Genomic DNA, 26,379 nt, shown 5'->3' with positions numbered 1-26,379 from the left:
TTGTTGTTAAGAGCTCGGAAAAAGCACGGGGGGAAGAGATGTTTCTGTTTGTGATCCGTTTCCAATGTAAACACGCAACAAAACTAAAACTTACGCAAGGACGTAAGTGGCACGTCGTGGTCACCTGACCAACGTGAACTGTGACGTGTCGTCCAACTGAGCATGTAACCAGGAAGCCTCTTCTGAAATTCAAGATGTTGGCAGGAGTAAGTAGAAATCTTGTACTAATATTTTATCTCCGTCGTAGAATAACAGCTAGATCATTTTTTAATCGTTCTGTGCGACTGTAAATATTTAAGAAATGTCCGTTTACGCAAATTATTCTTCAGCTGAGGTGAAACATCTGTCGTGCTAACGATGCTACGACGAAAGCTAGCACGTTAGAAGAAGTAATTATGAAAGATTAAAATGCCTCAGCTTAAGTTATCATTTTAAAACCATATCATCGTATACACACCGTTTGATAGCACCTCTATCAATGTTTGTTGTGGCGTATGTAAACTTCGTCGCCTATTGTCAGCTAACGTTAGCTGCAGCTAAGTAAGAAACCCTGCTTCATCGTTGAGACAACTCCGCAGAGTAAATAAACATCCAACAAAGAAACAAAGGCGATACTTTGATTTATATTTCGATTAACTGAGCACATAATACCAAAGACAGAATGTAATGCCGTGTTACGTACTGTAATACTTTTATGGGGTTGAAGGATTCTCATACCAAACATCGCACTAATTTTAGGAACCCTGACTAATTTATAAGTAAGAAAAGATGGGGCTTTATATGAGATATCTATGTGCAGTAAATCTCCAGGGGGTTATATCTTTTCCCCTTTTTCCCTCAGGATACCAATGATGAAGATGTGTCCCTGTTTGACGCGGAGGAGGATGCAGGGAAAAGGTCAAAGACCTCAAAGATAAAGTAAGAAAACAGATGACAAGCTGCGTTTATGGTCTGTGGACGGATTTGCATTAACTGTATTATTACTCTGTTACCAGGCATCCAGTGGCCTCCTTCTTCCACCTCTTCTTCAGAGTCTCAGCCATCCTAGTATACTTGCTCTGTGAGTTCTTCAGTCCAGGTTTCATTGGCTGCATGGTTGCAATAATCCTTCTTCTCTCCTGTGACTTCTGGGCAGTAAAGGTTTGTCCCCCTTCTTACAGGATAGAAATAATGTTGTTGTAACCAGAGTCTATGCTGACTTTAATTTCAATATATTTTACAGAACATCACAGGCAGATTGATGGTTGGTTTAAGGTGGTGGAACCAGGTAGATGATGATGGACGCAGTCACTGGGTGTTTGAGGCCAGGAAGGTGAGATGCTCCTCAGATGGTCCCATGATGTTACAGTATCTGTTCTGTCACACACTGAATTCTTTGACCTTATATGATAGTGACCTCTTCAACTGTAAGAGGTTGATAAATGTACTTGTTTACAAGCTTAAACAGTATAGTTTTTGCAGCTGTGCTTACTGTGAGAATATCCTGTTTTCTTCAGGGATCTGGGAAGCAACAGTCAACGGATTCTGAGTCCAGGATCTTCTGGCTGGGACTGATTATTTGTCCGGTTGTCTGGGTCGTCTTTGCATTCAGCACCCTCTTTTCCTTTGAGATTAAATGGGTGGTAAGTTAAAAACACACAGTAACATGAACATAAACGTTTAAGAATATTGAAATAATGTGGATACTTACTAAGCTGAAATCTATGGTTTTCTCACAGCCTGTAGTGATCATGGGTGTGGTGTTGCAAGGGGCAAACCTCTATGGCTATGTCCGCTGTAAAGTGGGAGGAAAGACCAGCTTAAAGAACATGGCCACCAATTATTTTGGGCGACAATTCCTCAAACAGGTGACTTAAAGAGGAAGGAAAGTAAAATTTAATGTTTTTGCGTTACACTTTTAACACATTAATACTTATTATGTTTTTTCATCCACAGGCAATGTCTAAAGAAGAGGAATCATAGAGTGAAGCTCTACAGTTTTCAAATTTGCATTATTCTTAATGCAATTATATATATTCTTTTACCAAGTGGTTACACAACACACAGAAATTGAAAACATGAATTAACAATAAAGGTGTCTTTTTGTTTTTCTTTTTAATATAGTGTGTGACTCATTAAATCAGTTTTTGTTTTCCACAGGGTACTTTGAAGTCAAGTAGTTGGGATGTTGGAATAACTGGGGCCCAGTGACTTTGGGCTATTGTTTTTTTTATGTGTCCAATACTGACATGTGAACACATGAGGGATGAAAGGAAGCGAGGGTGTGAAATATGTTGTCTAACAGCTCCCTTTGAACAAGTCTTTAGGATTTTATCTTTAGTTTGTGTTTTTTTTTTGCCTTTTAACTCTAAGCTTTATTATAAAGATGGTTTGAACAAAGTACAGTTTTTTTGTGTTTGTAAGGGAGATGGGATTGTAAAGAAACAGTGTAAAGTATTTCAGGAGATCTGTAAATATGTACGTAAACAAGTGGAATGTCTTCTTTTGTGCTAATAAATTTGTAACATTTTTCTGAATGCTGTTGTGTTTTTTTAATGAAGTTATTTGTTAAACGAACCAGATGATTGCTTAGTGCCTATGAAATTATTTAAAGGATTTGTAACCTTAAAGTACAAATCACTAAAAAAAACAAATGATTCGGGTGAAAACGTTTCAAGGAGCACGTTTGAGTTAATTTTCAACGTGTTAATACAAATTAGAAATATTGAATTTGCCACAACAAACATGGCGTCTTTCTAGTTCCAAATGGTCCTAGGACAGGAAGCGAAGCCTCGCCCAGTACATACTGACGTTGGTACAGGAACTTAACGAGACATACCTTCAAAATAATGGTAATACACTTCGAAACTTAAAGGTGTGTAATACGCGATTTTTTACGATGTTGCACAGTTATGCAGTACTAAAATTGACACAATTTGATCGAACACAATCTATTTGCCGGCAAGAAAACCCTAGTTTGGAAGACTTGGCTGCTTTATTTTGAAATTAAAATAGGAAACGTCTGAATTCTTGTAGCTAGCTTCCGGATATTACTGTTTTTGTGGTTAGCTATCCATAACAGTAGCTCAGAAACCCCCGTGTAATCATATTCTATGACCTTCAACGCAGTTTTAAATTTATTTTAACACTGGTGATCGTCCTTTTATTGGAAACACCACCAGGATGATTCCCACCGAGGACGCGTCCGCCAGGAAGCGGGAGATAGAGGAGAAACTGAAGCAGGTCAGACATGGTTAGGGAGGAAGGAAGCATCCCAAACGAACACTTTTCTGCAGAGTATTTATAATCTTGATACCAAAATCTGCATTTATAGACACACAGAATGACAAGGTTCACTGTCAGTATGAAATAAAAGAGTCGTGTCTGTTGTGTTTGGTGCTACAGGAGCAGGAGACGCTGTCATTCATCAGAGAAAACCTGGAGAAGAGTGATCAGCTGACTAAGGGCATGGTAGGATGGAAACACATCCGGGGATGTGTTTTGCACCTTATCTAAAAAACGAACAAAAAAGCAAATTTATTGAGCCAAATGGAAATTAACTAACCAAAGCAAGTGTAGTTTTAACTCAAAGCATGGATGTCAGCAATAATGACTGATTAAAGGTAAAGAAATTACAAAGGTTAACCGATGTGTAAAGGGGAGTTGGGATAACCTCAGGTGTCAGCCTGCTATGCAAAAAGAAAATGGGTACAAGATTTTGTGTTTGTCTCATTTCTACATGTCAAGTTGTTTTAGCAGCAGGTTAATTTGAATGATTAATCTAATTTGTTTTTATCCTCTAAGGTCTCCATCCTGTCCTCGTTTGAGAGCCGCCTGATGCAGCTGGAGAACTCCATCATCCCTGTCCACAAACAGACAGAGAATCTTCAGCGTCTTCAGGAGAACGTGGATAAGACTCTGTCCTGCATGGATCATGTCATCAGTTACTACCATGTGGCTAAAGACACAGACAGGATCATCAGAGAGGGGTGGGACTCTGAAGTATTTATGCACTTTGATGATTTTGAACATGTGGACTAGAACTTTAGATGTTTCATGCTCTTATTTTCAGGCCGACTGGGAGGTTGGATGAGTATCTGGCTTGTATTGCAAAGATTCAGAAAGCTGTGGAGTACTTTCAAGATAACAATCCTGACAGCCCCGAACTCAACACAGTGGTACAGTAACCTTCATCTTTATATTATTCTTCCTAAAATGTAGTTTCATGTGGGAGAAACTGATTAATGAAAGTAGGAAGATTAACTGAAATAGTTGTTTATCTATTCACTTCTGTGCAGAAAGCTCGCTTTGAGAAAGGTAAGGAGCTTCTGGAGGCAGAGTTCCGCAGCCTGCTGACTCGCTACAGCAAACCTGTCCCTCCAATCCTCATCCTGGACGCCATCAGCTTAGATGAAGAGCTGGAGGTGCAGGAGGATGTGGTGTTGGAACACCTGCCTGAAGGTGTTCTCCAGGATATCATCTGCATCGCTGGCTGGCTGGTGGAGTACGGACGTAACCAGGGTACAGCAATGTTCATTAGCTTTTTGTTTATCCACTGTTTCTCTCGTGTTTCTCCTTTTTAAATTTAGATTTTCTTCTCTATTTTTTTGCAGATTTCATGAACGTCTACTTCCAGATCAGGTCCAGCCAGCTGGATCGCTCCATCAAAGGTCTGAAGGATCATTTCCGGAAGAACAGCGCCTCCTCTGGGATCCTCTACTCACCTGCTGTCCAAACAAAACGGAAGGACACGCCCACTAAAAAGGCTCCAAAGAGACCAGGTCAGCATCAGGCGTCCAATTGGACAAAATCTATTTCCTCACCTCGATCTGTAATCAAACCCTACACACGAGTCTTCTCCTATAGATAAATCTAACTTGCACCTGATTCTGCGTAATCTTGATGATTTAATGTTAGCGGCACCTTTCATCACATGGAAATCCACCTCTTCATCGCTCTCAGTCTATTTTGATTACCATCCAGCCACATTATTCTGTTTGAAGTGTCCTCCACGTCCGCTCTTTGATTATCCCCCTAACCCAGATGTAGAGCACTCCCCAACAAATGCACACACTTCTCTGTTTCTCTGTGATTTGACTCAGCTCAGACTAATCCTTCATCCTTTCCTCTCTCATAATCCCAATGTTGTGATGACAGTCTACATCCCAGGTAAACACAAAGCTTTAGTGTGTGCGTTGTGCTTGCTTTCGTCTGTCAGATTGTTTTATTCTCGGACAAAAAGAGTTTGTTTAGTCATGGAAAATTGGACTAGAGAAAAGCAGAGCGAAGGCGTTCATTGTTGTTGTTTGTGCTTGTTTTTAGTGTAGATCTGAGCCTCAAGTATCACTGTGTTGTGTGCTGCAGGCTGATGAATTAGAATTAACATCAGCACTAGCAGATTAAAGCTGAGGATTTTATTTATCAAAATCAGCAGATACAAGGAAGCAGAAGCAGAATATAAATTAACTATGGTTGTAGTGCAGTAATTAATACATAACTGAGGGTTTGTTAAGTAACTGACTGACCTCTGTAACTCTAAATATTTATGTTTATGGACAGTAGTAACTGAGGAGTAAGTGAAGTAGCTCCACACGAGAAATATTGCAGGTTTAAAGCTCCAGCCAGAAGCTACTTTCCACAAACTTAAGAGCTGCTGCTTTCAGCTTGTTGCTGCGTTCCTCTGCCCCCCTGTGGCTCAAAGATGAAACCCAATGAATGCAGCTTTAACCAAGTGCGCTTCATGTGAACTAACTCACTAACCCAGCACAAACATGTTGTTTTAATATGTTTAAAGATTGCAACAGACTGTTTTTGTAATATTAGTGATAATAATGCTGGATGTGAATTTTAATTGTTTTAATTTTTGGCTGTTTTTATGTTTTTGACTCCTGACCTAACCTGTTTATCTGCTCTTACATGACCCTGAGCACTGAGCACACGTATCCTGGTGTGTTTTTATGACCTAGCTGTAGTCGCTCTGCCTCTCACTGGTCATGTAGCGTTGGTGTTAGGCTCCCTCCTCTGCTGCCTGGGGGTGGTGGTGTCTGTGTTCATCACCTAGCTCTTCCTTTTCTTCTTCTTCTTCTTCCTCTTCTTCCATCTTCTGTTTCTTGGCTGTCTGGACCTGCTGCCCCTCCTCCTCTGGACTCTGTCTCTGTGTGTTTATGGGACCAGGGACCATTCGCAAGGCTCAGAACCTTCTGAAACAGTACTCACAGCATGGGCTGGATGGGAAAAAGGGGGGCTCTAACCTCACTCCTTTGGAAGGTAACACACTTTGGTCAACTCTCCGGTGTCTTCTCTATTGCTCTTTCTTCTCCTTCATTGTTTATGTTGTGCTGCCATGTTGTTTCTCATGTAGAGAAACAAGCACACATAAATCTCCTTTAAGTCACAACAGCTTCAGGATGAGGCAGATTACAAGGAACATAAAACAAAATCTAAAATCCTGGAATAAGGCAGGTGGAAAGAGTTATTCAAACAACCATTGAAACTGTTAATCTATTATTATGTAAACCTAGTATTAACAGTTTAAATTCAAATACGTGTTATGTAGCAAGTCATATGTTTCTAATTCCATTTTTGACCACTAGAGGTGCTGTAGAGCTCCTTTTTTAAGAGCCAAAACTATATTTTACACCCTTAAGTTTCTCAAAAGATCAGCAATGCAGCTGCGAAGACTAAATAATTTTTATTTGAGCTGCAAGAATATCTTGTTTGAGTTGGTGCAAGGCATTCTGGGAAATGTAGTACATTTATTATAATTAATAATTTCAAAAGATGGGAACAACCTGCTCTGAAGCTAAAGCTGTTGTGACGTTTTGTCTTTCGTGTAGTTGACCCACACACTGACTAACACGGACATGAGTCACACACAAACACACACTCAAGCCCCTCCCACCCGACTGTTGTGGGCGCCCCCTGCTTCCTCCCCCTGCTGGGTGCTTGGTGGTGGTCGATTCAGATGTTCAGGTTTGTCCCCTGCCCCTCCACATGGCCCAGTCATGACACCCTCAGGTCTGACTGGGCCTGTGTCCCTCCACCTCCCCACCCACCAGGTTTTGATCACGACCTGCGGGTCAAACATCTGTCTGACGCCCTGACCGAGAAGCATGGGGCTGCTGCAGGTGAGTGACGGGGACATGGGGGGAGAGAAGGAAGAAAGTAGGAATTTACAACATTCTTTAATGTTTTCCAAACACGTCACAGTTAAATAAATACACACTGACACACTCTGCCCTGTAAAAAACAGCCACGCCTCAGACTGTTTTTGATCTAACTGCTTACAAGATCTTTGTGCTCCCCTCAGGGAAAGACGACGTTCTGGACATCGAGATCGACTCGTACATTCACTGCATTAGCGCCTTCGTCAAGCTGGCTCAGAGCGAGTACGCCCTGCTGGCAGAAATCATCCCCGAGCACCACCAGAAGAAGACCTTCGACTCGCTCATTCAGGTGAGAAGTGATCGATCTGATGGTTCAACGATATGTCGTCTAGCTTTGAGAAGCTTTTTTTGTGGTTTAGGACGGAAAGGGTTAACTAGAAAAGATGTTAAACTCAGATGCTAACTTTCTAGGAGGCTTTGAGTTTCAAAGAACTCTGCGTTGAGCGTACATGTTTCAGTTCCAGTCTAAAGACCTGAAGGTCAAGTTCATGTGAGGCTCCACATCACAACGCAGTGTGAGTTTAGGCGAGAATCCTCAACTGTCTCTGTGAAGTAACCCTGCATTAGACCTCTTCAGTTTAACCTCTTAAAGGCAGACATGATCTGTTTTTGTTTTTTGTCCATCCATCTGTATTCAAGACACCTGAATATATATGATTAAAAGTTTTCACATAAATCAAACCCTCATAGCTTGTTTGATGAGTTTGAGAAGTTATCAGAAAAGTCTCTGCACTGTAATAAGAAATAATGGGGTGATTTTTTAATTAAGGGAATTTTTTTGTCCTCAGGGTAGATTTCCAAGAAGACAAATGTTTTTGAAATGTGTGTTGAAAATTCAAATGTACAAATTTTTCACTGTTTTGGGCTTGTCACCTGTGTGATGGTAATGAAAAATTTCACTTTTTGCAAAAAATGTTGGTTAAGTTTTAGACTTGCTAAGCTAACAGGTTAGCTAGCATACAATGTACACAAAATGTATGTATATAAAGTAAAATTTCCTACTAATTAGTTAAAATATTGAAATAGTAGCTTGTTTGGTACTGATATCTGATAAATATACTCTCACATCAGGGAGTATAAAAGATCAAATTACTTACATATGTGGGCATCAAAATCTTTTTTGTAAAAACTATTAGTCTGTAAAAATGTTGAGTGTAGTTGTAATAAGGGAAGCTTAGGGGACAGCAATATTTAACCATAAATTAATTGCAAATTGAACAAATATAAACTGTATGAATTTGAAAAATGTCTTTTGAGGAAATGTAAACTGAAGATTTAAATGATTTTAGCACTTGAATTGCTTTATTATAAAGGAGACAAGCCCAAAACAGTGAAATTCTTGCACATTTGAATGTTCAACACACAGATAAAGTATTGAAATATAATCATTGAAACACAGTTATTTTTCATAGCTTCTTAAACCTAACTCTTATAAAAAAATGGTTTTTGTAAAGAAATAAAAGCATTTTTTTCTTGGAAATCTACTCTAGGGATGGAAAATCTCCCTTAATTAAGAATTACCCGTTTACCTGGCTCAGTCTAAATGTCAGGACTTGATCTTTTCCTGCAGACTTGAAGACAACAGAAATATCTCCATTATCAGCATACACTCAATTGAAGTCCAGAGGGATATTTTAGATCCAGCTCTAATGTCTAACTTGTTTTGTGTTTCCTCTCCTGTCCACAGGAGGCGCTGGACAACCTGATGCTGGAGGGAGACAACATCGTGTCTGCAGCTCGCAGAGCCATCATGCGTCACGATTACTCGGCTGTCCTCACCATCTTCCCCATCCTCAGACATCTGAAGATGAACAAGTCGGACTTTGATGCCACGCTGCAGGTCTCATTTTCTCTAATCTCAGTGTTTATAATATTAAAACAAACTGAAGGAGGTCGTAGGTTTTTCAGATAATAGCAGGCTTCTTCTCTGGTTGGAAAAGTTTGGAATTAATCAGATTTCCTCTCATGAAGTCTGTTTTGCTACAAGTTTTTCTAACTTAAGATAGATAAAATGCATAATCTGACAACACAGTAAAATGGTTTATGCATGATACTGTTACAGAACCAGCTCATTAATCAATCTAAAGCTGAATATTTGTTTGGGATTGTGTTTTCAGGGAACAGCAGCAAGCACCAAGAACAAGCTGCCAACTCTCATCACTTCCATGGAGACGATCGGAGCCAAAGCTTTGGAGGAGTTTGCAGACAGCATCAAGGTGAGACACACCCATTGAACTCTCTGTAATGAATCAAGCAATCATTAATAACTCAATCCTCCCCTGTCTGACCTCAGAATGATCCGGATAAAGAGTACAACATGCCAAAAGATGGAACCGTTCACGAGCTGACGAGCAACGTAAGCACGCTCTCCACTCACTCCTCTCTTACACAACTCTGTGATTTATGTTTGCTGCCCCTCTCTCTGCACTTCAAACTAACACCTCTCTATGAGGTCTCGTCTGTTTGCTCATCTCCGGGGACCCAGGCGGTCTCCATAGTAACAGCTAACAGGAGCAAGCGGAGTGTGTGAGTTTAATGAATAAGCCGAGGCGATGCTTACCTTGACCTCTCGCTCCTGCAGGCAATCCTGTTCCTGCAGCAGCTGCTGGACTTCCATGAGACGGCTGGAGCCATGCTGGCTTCACAAGGTATGGACACAGGGACACAACCTACACACACACACTTATACACACTCACACACAACAAGACAGCCTGTTAGCCGTGCTGTCAGACCTCCTGCTGCACGGACATTGTTTCATTTGGAGCTAATATCAGCCGTGATCCTCGCTGGCTGTGTGTGATTTATTTTCACTGACATGAACGCTGTAACGATGGTGTTGTTCTGTTAACCTGCACACAGGAGCACAGTTTTTCCTGCTTATGTGTTTGGACTGTGATGAGTTCTTTATTTCTCCTCTCCCTTCAGCAAATTAAGTCTGAAGCGAAACCTTAAGGTTGTTGTGCTCGTTTAATGATGTCTGACCTATGAGCCCTTGAACGCAGAGACCTAAAACAAAGTGCTTAACAGCCATTTTGCTGCCCTTAGTGTCTCTTAGTCTCTTGACCTCTGGTTTCTCCTGCAAAATACAGAAAATTAAATCCAGAAGTTCACTTAATATATGTTCAGTGACTTGACACCAGTTAAAACGTGAGACGCCTGAACCTCCCTGGCTCTTTGCAGTGACTCTATACTGTAAAAAACTGAAATTTTATCAAGTGTTTTTGTCTTTTTTGCAGTACAAAATGAATTTTTAAGACTTAATCAAAGCCACATTCACCTGACCAGTCCAGAAAAATGTCTGATTTCAAGTTATTTAAAGACAAAATGAGGTCTGAATTGCTTGTAACAGCTTAAAAAAATCTGCCAATGGAACAGGAGAAAAGTTACTTGTAATATGACATTATTCTAGTTTTGAGCAAACTTTCTCTTGTTCCATTGTCAGATTTTTTTTTACTTGTAACAAGTATTTCAGACCTCTTTTTTGTCTTTAAATAACTTAAAACAAGACAGTTTTCTGAATTGACCTGTTGAATGTGGCTCATATGAAGTATAACAAGACAATTTTTACTTAAAATGAGACAAAAACACTTGATAAGATTTCATTTTTTACAGCATACAGAGCCACAACAAAACATCACAGTCCAAATACTTCCTCCACAGCCTATTACTTCTCCCTGAATCCAGATTTTAAAGGTTCGTTTACACATCACTGATGCTGTAGGTGGACAGACCTTCTCTTGTCTTTTCCTCCCTCTGTTTACTCTGCATCTGTGACGTGTTTCCATCTTTACCTCTTGCACCTTCTTCCTTCTTCTGACCTTGTGCTGCTGCAAACTGCTTCCCCCTCCTTTCAGAAGTCTGCATGTGTAAAGTTTAAGAAAAGACATGTTTTATATAATCACTTTAAACCCTTCTTTTTTTTCTCACTGCAAAAACTGAAATCTTATCAAGTGTTTTTGTCTTATTTTCAGTAAAATTGTTTTGTTACACTTGATTTGAGCCACATTCACCCGACCAGTCCAAAAAAAGTCTTATATCAAGTTATTTAAACACAAAAATGAGGTCTGAATTGCTTGTAACAAGTTTAAAAAAATCTCCCAGCAATCCACAAGCAATTCAGACCTCATTTATGTCTTTAAAACAAGACATTTTTCTGGACTGGTCAGGTGAATGTGTCTCAAACTAAGTCTAAAAAGACATTTTCTACTGAAAATAAGACAAAAACTCTTCCTAAGATTTCAGTTTTTCCAGTGCTGCCTCTCCTTTTAATCGCTCACACCCTCACTGCCTGGCTGATGACTGTTTGCTTACTCTGCACTAACAAATCTTTTCTAACCTTTTTGCACTTGTGCCTCTTTCTCTTTCTCTTCTCTATTGCCTTGCCTCGGCCTTTTTAGTACTGGGGGACACATACAATATACCTTTAGACCCCCGAGGTAAGCCAAAGACCTGATGAGCCCTGGTGGAAGAAGCACTATCAGCACACCCCATGAAATATCAGTAGTTGATCTTAAGAAGCTACCAGCTAACTTTAACATCCTTCTAACATGTTTGGGCAGACTTATTCATAATTTAACATGTTTAAAAGACTGTTTGTGAAAAGAAGCTGATCCCAAAATGTATCAGACACATGTAAACATCAGTATTTCCTCTGAATTATTGAGGAGAATGAGGATTCATACTTTAGTGTGAATCAGTCAGAATTCTGAACAGTGTTTCCCACATTGTGAATTTGATTAACTCTGTTTCTCTGGGACACTCAGCTGTCACTAACAGGTTGTTTCAAGCACTTACAGAAGCTGCATCTGAAACCTGAGTGCTCTCTGTAATTAGCCGTCATTGTCCGGAGTGGAGATTTCCTCCCACTCGGCCTCTAAAGAGAAAATAACACGAGTGTCATCAGATCAGGAATCATAGCTGTGAGTTATTCTGAAAATGTAAAGTGCCCTCTGTGTTTAAACCTTTGCTTTTCTTTCAGAGACGAGCTCATCAGCGAGCAGCTACACCTCCGAGTTCAACAAGCGGCTCCTCAGCACCTACATCTGTAAGAGCACAAGAGGAAGAAATGTCTCTCTGGTGTGAAGTGTTCTGGTTTAATTCTAATGAACAACTCCTTCTTCTCTCAGGTAAGGTTTTAGGGAACCTGCAGCTGAACCTGCTCAGCAAATCCAAAGTGTACGAAGATTCAGCTCTGAGCGCCATTTTCCTGCACAACAACTACAACTACATCCTGAAGTCGCTGGAGAAGTGAGGAGCTTTATTTTAAAACAAAAGTGTTTAATATCAACACAAACCAAAAAGGGAAACATTTAATAAATCTGCTGCTGTGTCTCTGCTGTGACTGTGTTCAGGTCTGAGCTGATCCAGCTGGTGACGGTGACTCAGAAGAAAGCCGAGAGTTCGTACAGAGAGCTCATAGAGCAGCAGATCATGATGTACAAGAGCAGGTGAGCATGTATTCAAATAAACAGACAAACTTTAAATCCATCACCTTTTCCCTGACATGATGTGTTTTTATGTATCACAGCTGGTTGAAGGTTACAGAGCACCTGACGGACAGAAACATGCCTGTTTTCCAGCCCGGCACCAAGGTCAGAACTTTATTTTATTAACTCCAGAGCAGACGTGTCAACTTCAACACGTCTGTATGATTTCTGGCACTGAGAGGCTGAGGGTTGGCTGGTTCTAGCTGAGGCCCGAGTGTCTCCTACAGGTTGATTTTAACACAGCACACACTGCTGATAAACTAACTAGAGCTGTCACTTTAACCCACTTATTAAATTGATTAATTGATTACACCTCAAATGAATGTGTTATAAAAATTAACACAAGATTAACTCATTAGCTGCCAGACATTTTCAGCTCAGCTTGAACTATCTTTCAAAACCCAAATAATATTGTTTTCTATGACTATGTAAACACCAAAACTACCCAAGAAGAGGGGACTCTCTTCCTGTTTTTGATCGCGATCATTGCGGGTGCTCCATCCTTTGATCCTCCCCATGATCTTCGTCGTCTTTTCTCACGATGGCCCCGCTCTTTCTCTCTGAACTACCGCGACACATCCTTAGATGGAGCGTGAGCTGTCTGAACTTTTCTGACTTGCAGCGTCTCGCTAGACCTCTGTCATCTCACATCTTCTCCTTATATCCATGCTGATATCTCATCCAAAGAGTGCACCGCTCTCACCCATGGTAGTTTACGAGCAGGATTTTGATTGACTAGCTCCGCCAGACCTCGCCTTCCCCCGCTGAAAAACAGGATTTACTTCTATAAATACAGTTAACGGTTGCAATTGAATTGAAAAAATGTATATTTACAAATCTTCTCTTCTTTGTGTAATCATTTGATTAGTCATGCAATACAGTTTTGTAATTTCCTAGAATTTAGATTAGACTTAATTTGGGACCTTAAGCAGATATGAGAAAAAAATGTGATTAATTTGATTAATTAATTACAAATCCTGTTATTAATTAGTTTATTTTGTTTTATTATTATTTTTAATACAATAAAATACAGATACAATCTTCAATAATAAGATACAATAAAAAAAAAAAATATATTTTTTTAAAAAAGTAAAAAATTATCAAATTAATTACAGGATTTGTAATTATAATTTATAATAAAATAATTGAGTTAATCCCATTTTAATTTTATATCTGTTTGAGGTACCCAAATAAATTTTGTTTTGTTTTATATTATTATATTATTATATTTATCTGCTTTTTAATTAAATTGTGATTGTTTTCTTTTAATACATTTTCTATGCAAAGTACTTTGAATTGCCTCGCTGAAATGTGCTATAAAAATAAACTTGCCTTGCCTAATTGCCTGACAGCACTAATACTCACCCATTCATTTCTTTGAAAAAACATTTTTTTTTCATCTTTGAGAGTCTTATAACATCTAAATGTCTAAAAATAAAAGTGAAAATGTTTAGAAAAAGCTTGTTTGAGCCTCAGGGACTGACGTGGCTGTATTCTCTCCTCCCTGCAGCTCAAGGATAAGGAGCGACAAGTGATAAAAGACAAATTCAAGGTGAGCTCAGACATCTTTGAACATCTGATTCAGTGAAAACCTGCGCAGTCGAAGCCTGGCCGTGAGAGAACAAACCAACCTCTCTCCTTTTTGTGCCTCTCAGGGCTTCAACGACGGTTTGGAGGAGTTGTGTAAGATCCAGAAGGGCTGGGCCATCCCGGACAAAGAGCAGAGAGACTTCATCCGTCAGTCGCAGAAGAAGGTCGTGTCTGACGCTTATAGGAGCTTCCTGCAGAGGTGAGAGCAGTGCTGGCGGAGACATAAACACACTTTTATTTATTGGTCGTAAAAAGTGAAGTTCAGCTCAACATCCTGTGGGGAAATGATTCAAATGTGATTTATTTTTCTTGTGTCTTCCAGATGTGCCAACATTTCTTTCACTAAGAACCCCGAGAAGTATCACAAGTATCGACCTGAGGAGGTGGAGGAGATGATAGAAAAGCTGTTTGACACGTCTGCCTGATTAACCCTGACTCCTCTTCCTCACGTTTCTCACCGTGAACGGGAGTCGACTCCTCTAACCGCTGAGAGTCTCCTCACCCTGCTCCCCCCTCCTCTCCTCTCCTCTGTATGTTTTGTACAAACAAACCAACCTGATGTATTTATGTAATTTAGCCGCTCCAGCTTCACATTTTAAACTAATAAAGGGAAATCTGTGAAATCATTTGTTTGGTTTAGGACAGTTACACAACGGAGTGGCACAAAGCTGATTACCAGAGCTGAAAACAACAGACTGAACAATGAGCGCTCTGTATCCTCCACAGAGCCAGTAATGATAGCATCAGCGTGGAAACCTGAGCAGAATCCAGGAATAGCTGCTCTTTGCCATCAGGTTAACTACAGGTGCAGAAAACACATCATTTAGACTGGAAGCAACTACATCCTGATGAGCGCTGGAGGTTTTAAACCGCTGCAGGAACCCTGGGGTGAAGACGCCATCATTAGATGTGACCTCTGTGCTTCACAGAGGGAAATGCCTCGATGTGTGTGAAAATCAGAGTCAGAGGCTGCGAGCAGGATGCTCCAAATTGTTTGAATTCATTTACATAACGATGGTTGGCTGTTACAGGAAAAGAGAGGAGCACCATCAACTGCTGCTCCATCTGTTTTAACCCCTTTCGTAATCTTAAAAAAGACAGACGCTTCAAAATGAAATATACAGTCATCACCAAGCTTGAAACATTGAGTAGAATATTTAACACTTTGTGTCAACCTGACAGGTGCACACAATCCAGCATTTAAGCTATAAGTTATTTGTAGCAAAGAAATAAATGAGGTGAAAATTATCCAGACTTTGTAATCAGCGGGGTTGATCCAAAAGAGTCATACATATAGTCGTTTCACTGTTAACCCTCTGGTGCATTGTGGTCCCTGCAATGGATGTTTTTAAAAAAATAAGTTTCCACAAAACGCCAATGGTTTCTGTGGTGGAACTGTATCTGTCTGTGTATTCTTCATAAAACATGAAAAAAGGCAATGTTAGTGTTTTTAAAGACTTGATTTCTTCAGAATGTCAGAGAAAAAGCTCATCAACTTTAAAATGTGCATGGTTAAAAATGTCTGAAAATATTGATTTTTTTGCAGTGCATAATTTTTTTTAATGGAATTACCAAAAAAAAATAAATAAATAAGATTAATTTTATTTATTAAAAAATATATTAATAAAAAATATTATTTTTTTTTATTATTTTTTTTTTTTACAAGTTTTTTTAAGTTCATGCTGTTTTATACTGAACAGTGTCCACTGGAGTAGACATGTCTGTTACTTTCTGAACAAATCATGTATTTAAAAAAAAGAAATTAAAAACATTATTTTGATACCCTAAGAATAAAATCACGTCAAAAATCTTGACACAGAATTCCACATTTTATGCATCAGAGGGTTAATTTAAATTAATTTAAGTAATAATTGTAATAATAAACTTGATATATTACTTTTTAAAACACAGCTACAAGGTGCTTTACAAAGTAAAAATGAAAAGTAAAGAGAGATGTGAGGTGGTGTGGAAGAAAATACAACAATATATATATATAAAAAAACACAAAATAAGGAGAACATCAGAAAAAAAGATTAAAAGAATAAAGACAACGAATGATATTTTACACTCCTGCTTATGATACTGTAACAGAAAAAGTTAACAGTAAAATAAATAGATGCATTTTTACAATTAAAACAAGCTCAGCTAAACTCTCCTTCAAATGTAAATCAATAAAAAAGATTTAAAAGAGGACGAGAAGATAAAAACAAATCATTGTTGATTTTTGGGTGACTACTCACAAAGTCAGATGAGGTGCTTCGAATATCTGGTGAGGACACCTGGGAGGAGACCCCGGGGTAGACCCAGGATATGATGAAGAGATAATATTTTTTGGCTTGCCAGGGAATGCCTCAGTTTACCCCTCAGAGGAACTGCAGAAGAGAGGAGAAAAGAAAAAAAAAAAGACTTTAATCAACTTAAATTTCTTTTTTAGCAGGAAGCCGCTCAACAGACCCACACTGATCATCCAGAACAGCGTGAGCACTGACAGGAGAAGTGATTAATTATCTTCTAACAGTGACACCTGTCAGTGGGTGAGATATGTCAGGCAGAAAATTAACATTTCGCCCCCTAAAGTGACGTGTGGGAAGAAAAATGTTTCCAAAAGAGGTCCAAGGAAGGACAACTGACAGAAAAGTTATGAAACTTTATAAAAGCTGTAACTTTCACTGAGCAGACACAGACAGCAGTTATGTAACCTGATGGTTTTATTATTTAAATTTAATGATTTTGACTGCAGAATAATACTGTGAGCATGCACGGATACACAAATAATCATCTTCTCATATTGCACTTTACAGAAACAACACGAGGCGTCCGGTGGAGGAAAGATCTGCAGCGTATTTTCAGAAGTTTGAACACTTTATGCTCTACATGAGAAACACAACAGACTGATATTAATTAATACTGAAGTGACGAGAAAAATCTGCAGAATGCTCCTTATGTAACAGTCATTCTCAGTCCAACACACCAACAACTTCTCAGCTCTGCTTACAGTTTGAAGATATCAGACAAATTGTGAAAAATACTATTTACTGTTAACAGATAGAAATATAAATCCAAACTTCCAATGTACACCAATAATAACCTGTTGCATTGATAACATATTTTAGATGCAGACAATCCCAAACAGTCAGAAATTCACTCTAAAGCCCTGTTTCCACCAAGTGTAACATTTTTTTGATTAAAACAAGGACAGGTCCCCAAATTACCGACCTGTACCGTCCCACATTTTGGTGCCCTTCTATTGGGGTGCCAGACATACCGATCTGACCCCAGAAGGTGGAGCTAGAAACACTGCAGTCCATCGAAAGAATCGTCTGTTCTCATGTAACAATGTTGATAAAGACCAACGCATAACCCTGCCATGTTTAAATCTCTGGTCAATTTTATGAAAATAACTAACGCGTACCAAACTGTGCTGATCCAAAGGGGACCACTTGGTGGAAACAGGGCTTCAGTGATACATCTCAACTGCTATCGATGCGGTCTTCATCTTAAAGTCTTCTGAGACAGTTCATACTCAGAGGATCAGGAATGGAATCCATTTCTTAAGTTCTCAGATATTTCAGCAATAAACAAAAAATGCACCAACATTTGATGTTAAAGAGTTAATAAGAGGGTATAAAAAGTATTCAGACTTTTCCTCTGGGGATCATGAATGTTGGAACTAAGTTTCAGAGCTCTTTATTCTAGATAGCAACTTATTATGCATCATCTTTTTTCTTCATTTTCAGCAAGAACAGTCTGCAGTCCTTGATCCATCAACCTGAGTCATCCTTGGGTCTGACTGCAGCACATCATCATCATCATCCTTGGCTTTGGAAGTCATGGGCTTGTTAAAGTCTGAAGACCTTTTTCTCTCAGGATCATGGATGTCTGAGCTCTGTGTGTGGGGAATCCGTGGACAAGTTTATGAGCTGCAAAGTCAGGAAAGTGAGTGTTTCATTCCTGGAGTCATGACTCCTCAACCAGCTGATGCGACGACGAATGGTGATCTTAAAAGTCAGATATTTTATTTCACAAATCTCACCTTAATGGCATCAAAAACATGTTTTCTTGAGGCAAAGAGTGTCATTAAGGCCGACAGCAGGTTTGCTGAACAACAACGATTAGCTTATAAACTCTTTTCTATGTACAAATGCTAACAATAAAAAAAGGAGAATATGTACGCATGGATTGAGGCTTTGGCGTCAGACGTGCTCTTGTTTTTGTACAAGTTGCACTGACCAAACGTAAACCTGCACGGAGCTTTTGTTTAACAAACTATTTACAGTGAAACTGAGACTCAAGATACAGATAACCAGGCGCTACTTCAAGGTTAAAATTTTTGCAGACAACTCCAGAGTTTGCTTCATTCCAACTTCATCACAGCGTTTTGAAGTGTCAATAACAGCTGCTCTCGTGTTGTTCATTTGGTTTCCGATCCGTGTTCTCCTCAGTTTACGTTTCCTCGCTGCTGACCGTGTTCACCACCTGGACCACATGCACCTTGTTCACCTCCCTCCTCGTCAGCGAACAGCTGAACACCTTCCTGAACCCTTTCCTGAAGTGCTTGGAGACGAGTGCGTAGACGATGGGGTTGAGGCAGGAGTTGGTGTAAGCGACCAGGTGTGAGAGGATCCGCAGGACGTAGGTGGTGTGGTTGAGCGGGAAGTGTCCGAACCACATGAAGAGGACGACGAGGTGATGAGGAAGCCAGCAGAGGCAGAACAGGACGGCGACGATGATGATCATCTTGGTGACTTTCCGTTTTGCTCGTCTCGACTCGGAGACGTTCTTCATGGGGTCCACGCTGGTCCACAGGTACCTGATGGTGCGAGCATAGGTGAGGCTGAGCACCAGGACGGGGATGAGGTAGCCGAAGATGAAGGTGCACATGTCCATTATGATGCGTGGTTTGGACTCCCAGACGGGGATGCAGATCACAGAGCCGGCCAGGTCCATCTGGGAGTAGTAGCTGAGATACGGACCAGAGAAGACCAGAGCCAAGAGCCAGACCAAGCAGATGGAGGTGAGGGCGTTCTTTGGCGTTCTCATCTCTCTGGAGCGGAGCGGGTAGCAGATGGCTAAGTACCTGAGGAGAGAGGAGGGAGGACAGGTGATCCTGATGTTCAGCATTGAAGGGTAAGAATAAATGAGCAGTGGTAAATCACACAGCGTGGAAATGTCAACCTCATACGTATTCTTACATGAAACCAGACAACATGACCTTTAATACGTCGGGAAAACTGATCATCATGCTGTCTGGGTTTCTTCATGTGGAGGTCAGACACGTTTCAAATTTGATCATGGTCTGATCCAACAAGGAGAGGGTTTTGGTCAGAAAATCAAGGATTTCAGACTCAATGAATCTGAAGCAATATATATGTTTTCAGAAGCATAATTGTATTTTACAGGATGGAGGATGCTAATATAACTCAATCATGGTTGTAGAATTTGAAGAAGAAGAAAGAAATCCATGCTCAGTCTGTCAACAAGATAATTATGCAAATTTAAAGAGATCTCCTGCCAGTGAAAGAAACATTTTGGTACAAATTTGCATAATTTGCCTGTATTATCTTTGTGCATTACTTTTGATGTATGAAGGCTTCAAAAACACTCTTAGATTTGATCTTTTTATGTGTTTGTTTGCAGATATTTAATCCCTGCAGGGAGTGGTGCTCACTGCAACTTTCCTCTCAAACTTTCATAGCTGTGGCTTCCCCTGAAATGAAATTTACAGCAGCATAAAGAGTTTTAACCAGTCTTAAAGTAGAGATGAAATCCAGAAAGTGGAGTCAAAATGAGCTCTCTGTTCCAGTTTGTAAAGAATCATTTCAAACAGGATGCAGGAAATGAACGCCTCACATCACACAGAGATCACTGTGACTGCAGTGTGACTGCGGCTGTGCTGATGTGCATACCAGGACACTAATTGAGCCTCCACTGCTGGGATTTTGTTTATTTGATTGGTTGATTGTTTGTTTGCGTACGTGTTTGAAATAGTTCATCAATCAGTGCTGATTGGAGGCAAACAGGGGGAAAGTGGGACAAGGAGACTAATGTGATGAGTACAAAGTGTCTGAATTAGAGGAAACAAAGGCACTTAAATTTGTGTTGTCTCATTAAATCTATAAACACAAAAGTTTTCAATCTAAAGATTTTGACATTTCATGCTTTGAAATGTGAGGATAAATAAAGTATGTAACACCTTACTGCACACACCTGTCCATGGACACAGCTGTCAGCGTGAAGATGCTCGCGTACATGGTGAGGAAGATGATGAAGTGCACCGCTTTACACAGCACAGCTCCAAAAACCCACTCATCCAGCGTGTAGATGGTGGCCTGGAACGGCACGCAGAAAACAATGAAACACAGATCAGCGATCCCGAGGTTGAGGATGAACATGTTGGTGGTTTTGTGGTTCATCTGTCCGTTGCGAAACAGAACCGCCAGCACCAGAGAGTTCCCCACGGTGCCGAGGAGGAAGATGAGCGAGAAGCCCAGAGAGATGACCACAGACTCGGCTTTCCACGAGGAAGAGTTCACGGAGGGGAGATCCGTCTTCATGTTGTATTCATTCATGATGTTCTCAGTCCGGGATGAGTCCAACAAACATGTGCGCTCCGCTCCTGAAGACGCGCGTCTGCTTTGCGCGCGCAGCTTTTCATCCAGACGAAGCGCAACAGGCGACAGACCCGGATCATCTAATTAAACCATGACAAATCCTCAACGAAAGAAAGATCTTTCTTTTTTTTCTGTCTTTCTTTAAAGTAAAAAAAAAGTCGTTTTTTTTTTTTTGATAAATATTTTGTGTATTTTAACCTTACAGTAAAAACAAAACAAAAAAATATATAGACCGACACAAAAAAATAGTGATTTCAAAGCTGATTCTATATATACAAAAAGATTTTTGTAAACAGATAAAATGTAGTAAAAGCTTCAAAGAGGAGGGGAAATGTGCATCTAGGCTTGGTTGCATCAGGAAACAGCGTCTAAAGTACAAGTTCGATGGTTGTAGGAGGAACTAATCGTTTAAAAATAGTTGATTTAAAAAAAAATCACATCTTAACGTGAATAAATTGAAAAAAAAAATAAAATAAAAATAAAAATAAATAAAAATGAAGCATTAAAATATTTTTTGGTTAAGGGTTGCGATGTCTGATCATTCCCTGCAGCATTTACTGTTTCCAGGTGGTTTTACTCACCTGTTGACTCTCGTCATTCTTTTATGAGAAACCTGCCCTCCTGTGGTCACACACCGGTACTGCAGTGATGGTTCATAATAAGACATTCTGCAACTTTTAGATTTAGGAAGTGGTGACAAAAGTGGAATACGAAACCGTTTATGGAAAGGCCAACCTCACTGATGCCTGAACAAGTACCTGAGCATAAATGGTAATTAGGCACACCTGTATGTGCATGATCACTTGGTGTCACAGAGTATTTTTTTATGGCATGCTTTTATTTTGAAAGAATGCAGAAGGCCCCTTGTTTAACGTAGGTCAAAGAAGTCTAAAGACAGCTTAAAGACTGATCAGCTTTAAAAAATAAAGATAATTACCCACTGAAGAGAATACTCTTTATCCCCTTCTGCACACACATGAGGAACAGACAGATGGTTTATTAGTTACCAGCAGGTGGAAACCTTTCATAGATACAAAAAAGATCAGGTAATGGGTCTATTGTGGCTGCTTGGGTGTCATCTGTGCACACCTCTGTTTAGCTCCAGACACTTAATGAGAGAAGTCAAAGGCAGGTGTGTCATTTTCTAACATCAGCATCAGACAGATTGTTGCAGCTGTTCATAAATTTAAATAAAACCTCCAATTAGTCTCGGCAGTCTGACCCCCGAGACCCTCATCTTCCTCCCAGAGTCCTGTTTGGCCTGCTCACTGTCTCCTGACTCCTTCACCATCACTTCATGACATCATACACACACACAAACACACACACGGGACACATTAACCTCATCCAACAGCAGCTGCACCAAAGCAAACAGCCCCAGCCGTCTAATATTAGCAGGTGTCTTTTTTTATCCAGGAGGAAGTGTCTGCTTCTGTTTCCTCCTCTGGGAGTCTGAATCACTTCAGCATCAAACATCCTGGAGGTCTGAGGAAGTCCAACAAGTCTGGAGGGAGCACAGGATCTTCTAACTGAGTCAGACGTGTCCTTACGACACACAGGGATCCATAACCCCTGCATTAAGACACTTTAAAATGGGTCACAGAGGGTTTTTAATAAATATGGTGCAATGCATGATGGGAAATGAAGTTTTTTTAAAATATGTGCGGAAGGAACAGAATTTTTTTTTTAAGGTTTATACTTGATTCTGATTGGTTAAAACACATCTCATATCAAACTTTAACCTGACCTTAACAGTTCCTCTTTTCACCAGCAGATGGCAGCAGAAGCATAATGATTGGCATGAAGATTCATTCACTTCACACACACACACACACACACACACACACACACACACACACACACACACACACACACACACACACACACACACACACACACACACAGGAATCCATGGTGGAGAAGCTGCAGATGTTTACTCCTCTGTCAGCATCCCTCCATCACGTTCACAGAGCGCCGGCTGCTTCAGGCTCCTGTGAGGCATTAAGTCGTTGAGTTTTCCATGTGTCCGTCCTGCCGGCTCGTGATAACAGTTAGGACTGACAGCTCTCTTTGCACGACTTTCCTCAGGGAGTGACCTGCTGAAGCTGATGAAGCGTAAGAAATGTCTGAAGATCAAAGCTGCAGCTGCTGAAGCATGACTCAGAAATTCATCAGAGAGAAATTTGAAGCTTTTTGGGAATCACAGAAATTAAAGCGAAGGGTGTTTGCACACTGACTGCAGGAGGAAACACTCAGAGGTATCAGATCAAGACTAACCTGAGTCATGTTTGAGATACTGTCTGGGGTTAAGAGCAGGAGCCCCTCAGGCAGGAAATGACATCATCTGTGTATGTATGTGTGTGTGTGTGTGTGTGTGTGTGTGTGTGTGTGTGTGTGTGTGTGTGTGTGTGTGTGTGTGTGTGTGTGTGTGTGTGTGTTGGTGGGGCAGTGCAGGAATGTTGAATGCTGCCTGCTGTGTGAGAGTGGTGACCAGACGCTGCACACGGGCGCTGACCACACATGGGAATATTTGGAGTCTAATCTGAAGAAACCATTAGCGTCAGGTGGAGGCAATGAGCTCTGACCGGGAACCAACAACACAGACAAACTTTACCTTCGATAGCAATATTTTGCTTTTTGATTCCTAGAATTTTTTGCAACATTCATGAATTGGAGTTGGGTTTCCAGGGGCATTAAAATATATTCGGCCCCCTAGCTGCTTTCTTACAGCATGCTTGCTGTTCTTTGGCCTCATATTTCAGGTCGTTAGGATATAAAACTCCTCAAAGTGTCATCATAGTGTGCAGACTTCAAAAAAAGAAGTAGCATTAAGACCTCTTTGGGCTATTTTGTCTAATAAGCCGTGTTTGAGGATTCAAACGCTCATGGTGCTTGTTCTGTGTTTCCTTTTGGCTCAAACCCCACACTTCATGATTCCCTCATTAAGTATGACTCCAACCCACAAGTGTCAACACTTGCAGGGAGGCGGATCGAGCGGCGGTGACCTCAAAACATCTGCTCTTTACACTCAAACAGTCGAAACGGCACAGATTAACGGTCATTTTGCACTCTCTCCCTCTTTCCCTCTCTTACACACATCCTCTCAGCTTCCTGCCGCCACCGCCGCCTTGCCTCGCTGATAGTCCCACACTTTATAAATAGCGTGCGCTTTTAATATACGCGTGTGTCCAGTGGATAACGTCAGCGCTTTGGGAGAAAGGCTCAAGGAGTGTTTCATTATAAACCTGTACCATTAAAACTCGCTGGCCGGGTCTGGAATTTGGCTCTCACGTCCCTTCTCAAACTTTTATGGGGCTGATTATGATCCTAAATCGATGCAGGAAACTGAAATGGAGGAGTTGGGAAAGGTAAGAAGTGCTGTGACCCCAGCAATAAAAGGTAGAGGCAGTAACTATGTGGGTCTTTGCAAAAAAAAAAAAAAAATGTCATCAGGTAAGTTTACTGAAAGAATGAGAATCTAAATTTGATTTTCAATGAGCAAAAAAATCTCCATGTGCAGCAAGATTTTGCAAAACTAGAGTGATACCACTACTTCTTAAATTTATAAGTGTGTATTGGCTTCAGTTCAACTCAATGCACAAGTACAGGTTACTGATTTGTCAAGATTTCAATTGTAGTTTAAATGTAGTGTGTTTGTTCAGTGTGTTTAAATGTAGCTTCAGAAATCGGACTATGAGCTTAGTCAGCACGAGATCAGACTATTAAGATGTATGTAAACAACTTAGTCAGACCAAAACCAATTGAGGAAAGCTCGATTAACACACCTAGATAATGTGATTGCAATCAGACTGTGGTTGGATTCCAAGTACTTCTGGAAGAGGAAGTAGTTGACCATGATCAATGGCCATGTAATGTAATTAACATGCATTGTATGTGAGAAAGTTAAAGAGCTGCAGCTGCATCCATCTTGGCCATTGTCATTAGAAAGTTTCTGCCTCTGAAACTAGTTCAAAACAGCTTCACTTGTCAAGAAGGACACAGCGCCACCTATCAAAGCAGAGTGAGATGTTCTCAACCAGGAGTCTGATTCTCTTTTCTGCATGTAAACACAAAAAAAAACTAGATCATTGCTGTGACTTTACAATCAAGCTATGATCTTAGTCACACTGCTGTGTGCTTGTAAACGTAATGAGTGACTATTTCCTTTCATGTAAATGTAAATCAAAACAAACAAAAGTTGTTTGGTGGAGTTGAAGAAAGCTAAGGAGTCTCAAGAAATAATCAAATTCAGGTTGAGATCTTCAAAAGTTGTCTTAAATCAAATCGTATGCAGACGATGCACTTGTGTTTATTGCAGTCTTCATAGGTATGGATACTGAATTCGATACTTTTATAGGTACCAACCAAATTAGATGAAAATTACAGGTTACTGATTCACATAAAATCAAAAGGTACCATGTTTAGGGACCTTAATGCATCCTTGTGATTGTGAGGAAGTGGAAAAGTAGGTGATTTTCCATGCTGGACATAAACACAGCATTAAAAGGTTATACATTGAAGAAAAAATTGTTAAATTGAAAAGAATTTACATTTTATTGAAAATTGATATTTTTTACCACATAAACACATTAAGGTACTGAAAATTAAGTACCGTATCAGTACCTTGATCATTTCATATGTGAAAGGTGCCCATCCCTAAGCCTTTCTATCTCAAATATAGCTTGGTTTGTAAAGTCTGCAGTCTGTATTTCTCAGAAGATCTTGTTTTTTCTAAATGCAGATGAAAATTTAGTCCATCAACAGCTGTTGCTTGATAGCATCCAATGACTTTCGTATACTTGCAGGAAGACAACGCCCTCAACTGGGGAATATTTCTCTCCTTATAGTCATTTCCCTCCATTCCAATTAAAACAACAACATCAAAAACAACATCATCACATATCAGTCTTTAAATACTTTCAGCCCACTCTGTTTTTGTTGAGATGATGTAACAGAGCTTGCACGCCACTGGCCAAGTTGAAAGTTCACAAAGGTCAAACAGCGAGGCTCGCAGGTGCTTCAGAGAGCAGCGAGAGGAAGTTGAGGGGGAAGAGACACTGGAGTCTGTGAGAGAACCAGAATCACGCAAACTGTGTGTGGTTTCCTGCTCTCTGCCAAGACCTCTCACTCTCTGCATCCCAGACTTTCTCCCTCAGTTATCCAATCCTCCTGTCATCTGCACCGGCTGCCCTCCCCACTCCCACTCTCGACCGCACACAAATGGTTTGAATAAAAGGCCTGCATGACTGGGCTGTGGCTGCAGATGAAATCCTGAAGAGCGATAGTTTACTTAGCCTAAATACCCCCGATTAGACAAATTGAAACATTGTTGTTATGCGGTGGAAACTCAAGGACCTATTGGCCGAGTCCGTTCACCCCGTTCCGGAAAAGGCTGTGCTTTCGGACTTTCGTCATGCGAAAACCACAAGAGCTGGCACAAGTGGAAAAAAACAGCAAAACAGAAAAATCAGAAACAAAATAAACTAAAAGCCTCCACCAAAACAAAAACTATAAAACGGAAAAGTAAAATTTTCACATAAATGTGA

General features: G+C 40.2%; 3 protein-coding genes across 10 annotated transcripts; 2 read left to right on the top strand and 1 right to left on the bottom strand.

Moving 5' to 3' along the window:
- The first annotated feature begins 95 nt into the window (after positions 1-95).
- tvp23b (trans-golgi network vesicle protein 23 homolog B (S. cerevisiae)) lies at positions 96-2,483 on the top strand. Its single transcript, XM_074663299.1, has 7 exons — positions 96-206; positions 842-918; positions 996-1,140; positions 1,223-1,312; positions 1,497-1,622; positions 1,719-1,847; positions 1,936-2,483. The coding sequence occupies exons 1-7, from the start codon at positions 195-197 to the stop codon at positions 1,960-1,962; spliced, it is 606 nt and encodes a 201-aa protein (XP_074519400.1). The 5' UTR covers positions 96-194; the 3' UTR covers positions 1,963-2,483.
- Positions 2,484-3,005: 522 nt separating this feature from the next.
- Positions 3,006-15,679, top strand: exoc7 (exocyst complex component 7). 8 transcript variants are annotated; one of them, XM_074662818.1, is made up of 21 exons: positions 3,007-3,222; positions 3,385-3,450; positions 3,784-3,968; positions 4,052-4,157; positions 4,278-4,500; positions 4,593-4,760; positions 5,137-5,148; positions 6,154-6,246; positions 7,289-7,434; positions 8,833-8,985; positions 9,263-9,361; positions 9,439-9,501; positions 9,727-9,793; positions 11,544-11,582; positions 12,125-12,190; positions 12,273-12,393; positions 12,498-12,593; positions 12,674-12,737; positions 14,143-14,184; positions 14,288-14,421; positions 14,545-15,678. In XM_074662818.1, exons 1-21 carry the CDS (start codon positions 3,163-3,165, stop codon positions 14,645-14,647), a joined length of 2,106 nt encoding a protein of 701 aa, XP_074518919.1. In that variant the 5' UTR covers positions 3,007-3,162; the 3' UTR covers positions 14,648-15,678. The 8 variants fall into 8 exon arrangements, with proteins under 8 accessions (XP_074518921.1, XP_074518919.1, XP_074518922.1 ...); XM_074662820.1 differs by lacking the exons at positions 5,137-5,148; positions 6,154-6,246 and adding an exon at positions 7,038-7,106 and having other exon boundaries at positions 3,006-3,222; positions 14,545-15,679; XM_074662821.1 differs by lacking the exon at positions 11,544-11,582 and having other exon boundaries at positions 14,545-15,677.
- Positions 15,680-18,143: 2,464 nt separating this feature from the next.
- On the bottom strand, positions 18,144-20,833 carry LOC141784881 (galanin receptor 2a). The gene is made up of 2 exons (XM_074662827.1): positions 20,430-20,833; positions 18,144-19,299 (listed from the first exon to the last, which is right to left on the bottom strand). Exons 1-2 carry the CDS (start codon positions 20,789-20,791, stop codon positions 18,666-18,668), a joined length of 996 nt encoding a protein of 331 aa, XP_074518928.1. The 5' UTR covers positions 20,792-20,833; the 3' UTR covers positions 18,144-18,665.
- Between the last annotated feature and the right edge of the window lie 5,546 nt (positions 20,834-26,379).

This window comes from Halichoeres trimaculatus, unplaced genomic scaffold (assembly GCF_033239565.1).
Source record: "Halichoeres trimaculatus isolate MK-OKI-2021-1 unplaced genomic scaffold, fHalTri1.1 fHalTri1_scaffold_23, whole genome shotgun sequence".
Lineage (NCBI taxonomy): Eukaryota > Metazoa > Chordata > Actinopteri > Labriformes > Labridae > Halichoeres > Halichoeres trimaculatus.
This window is presented reverse-complemented; position numbering and strand designations above follow the sequence as displayed.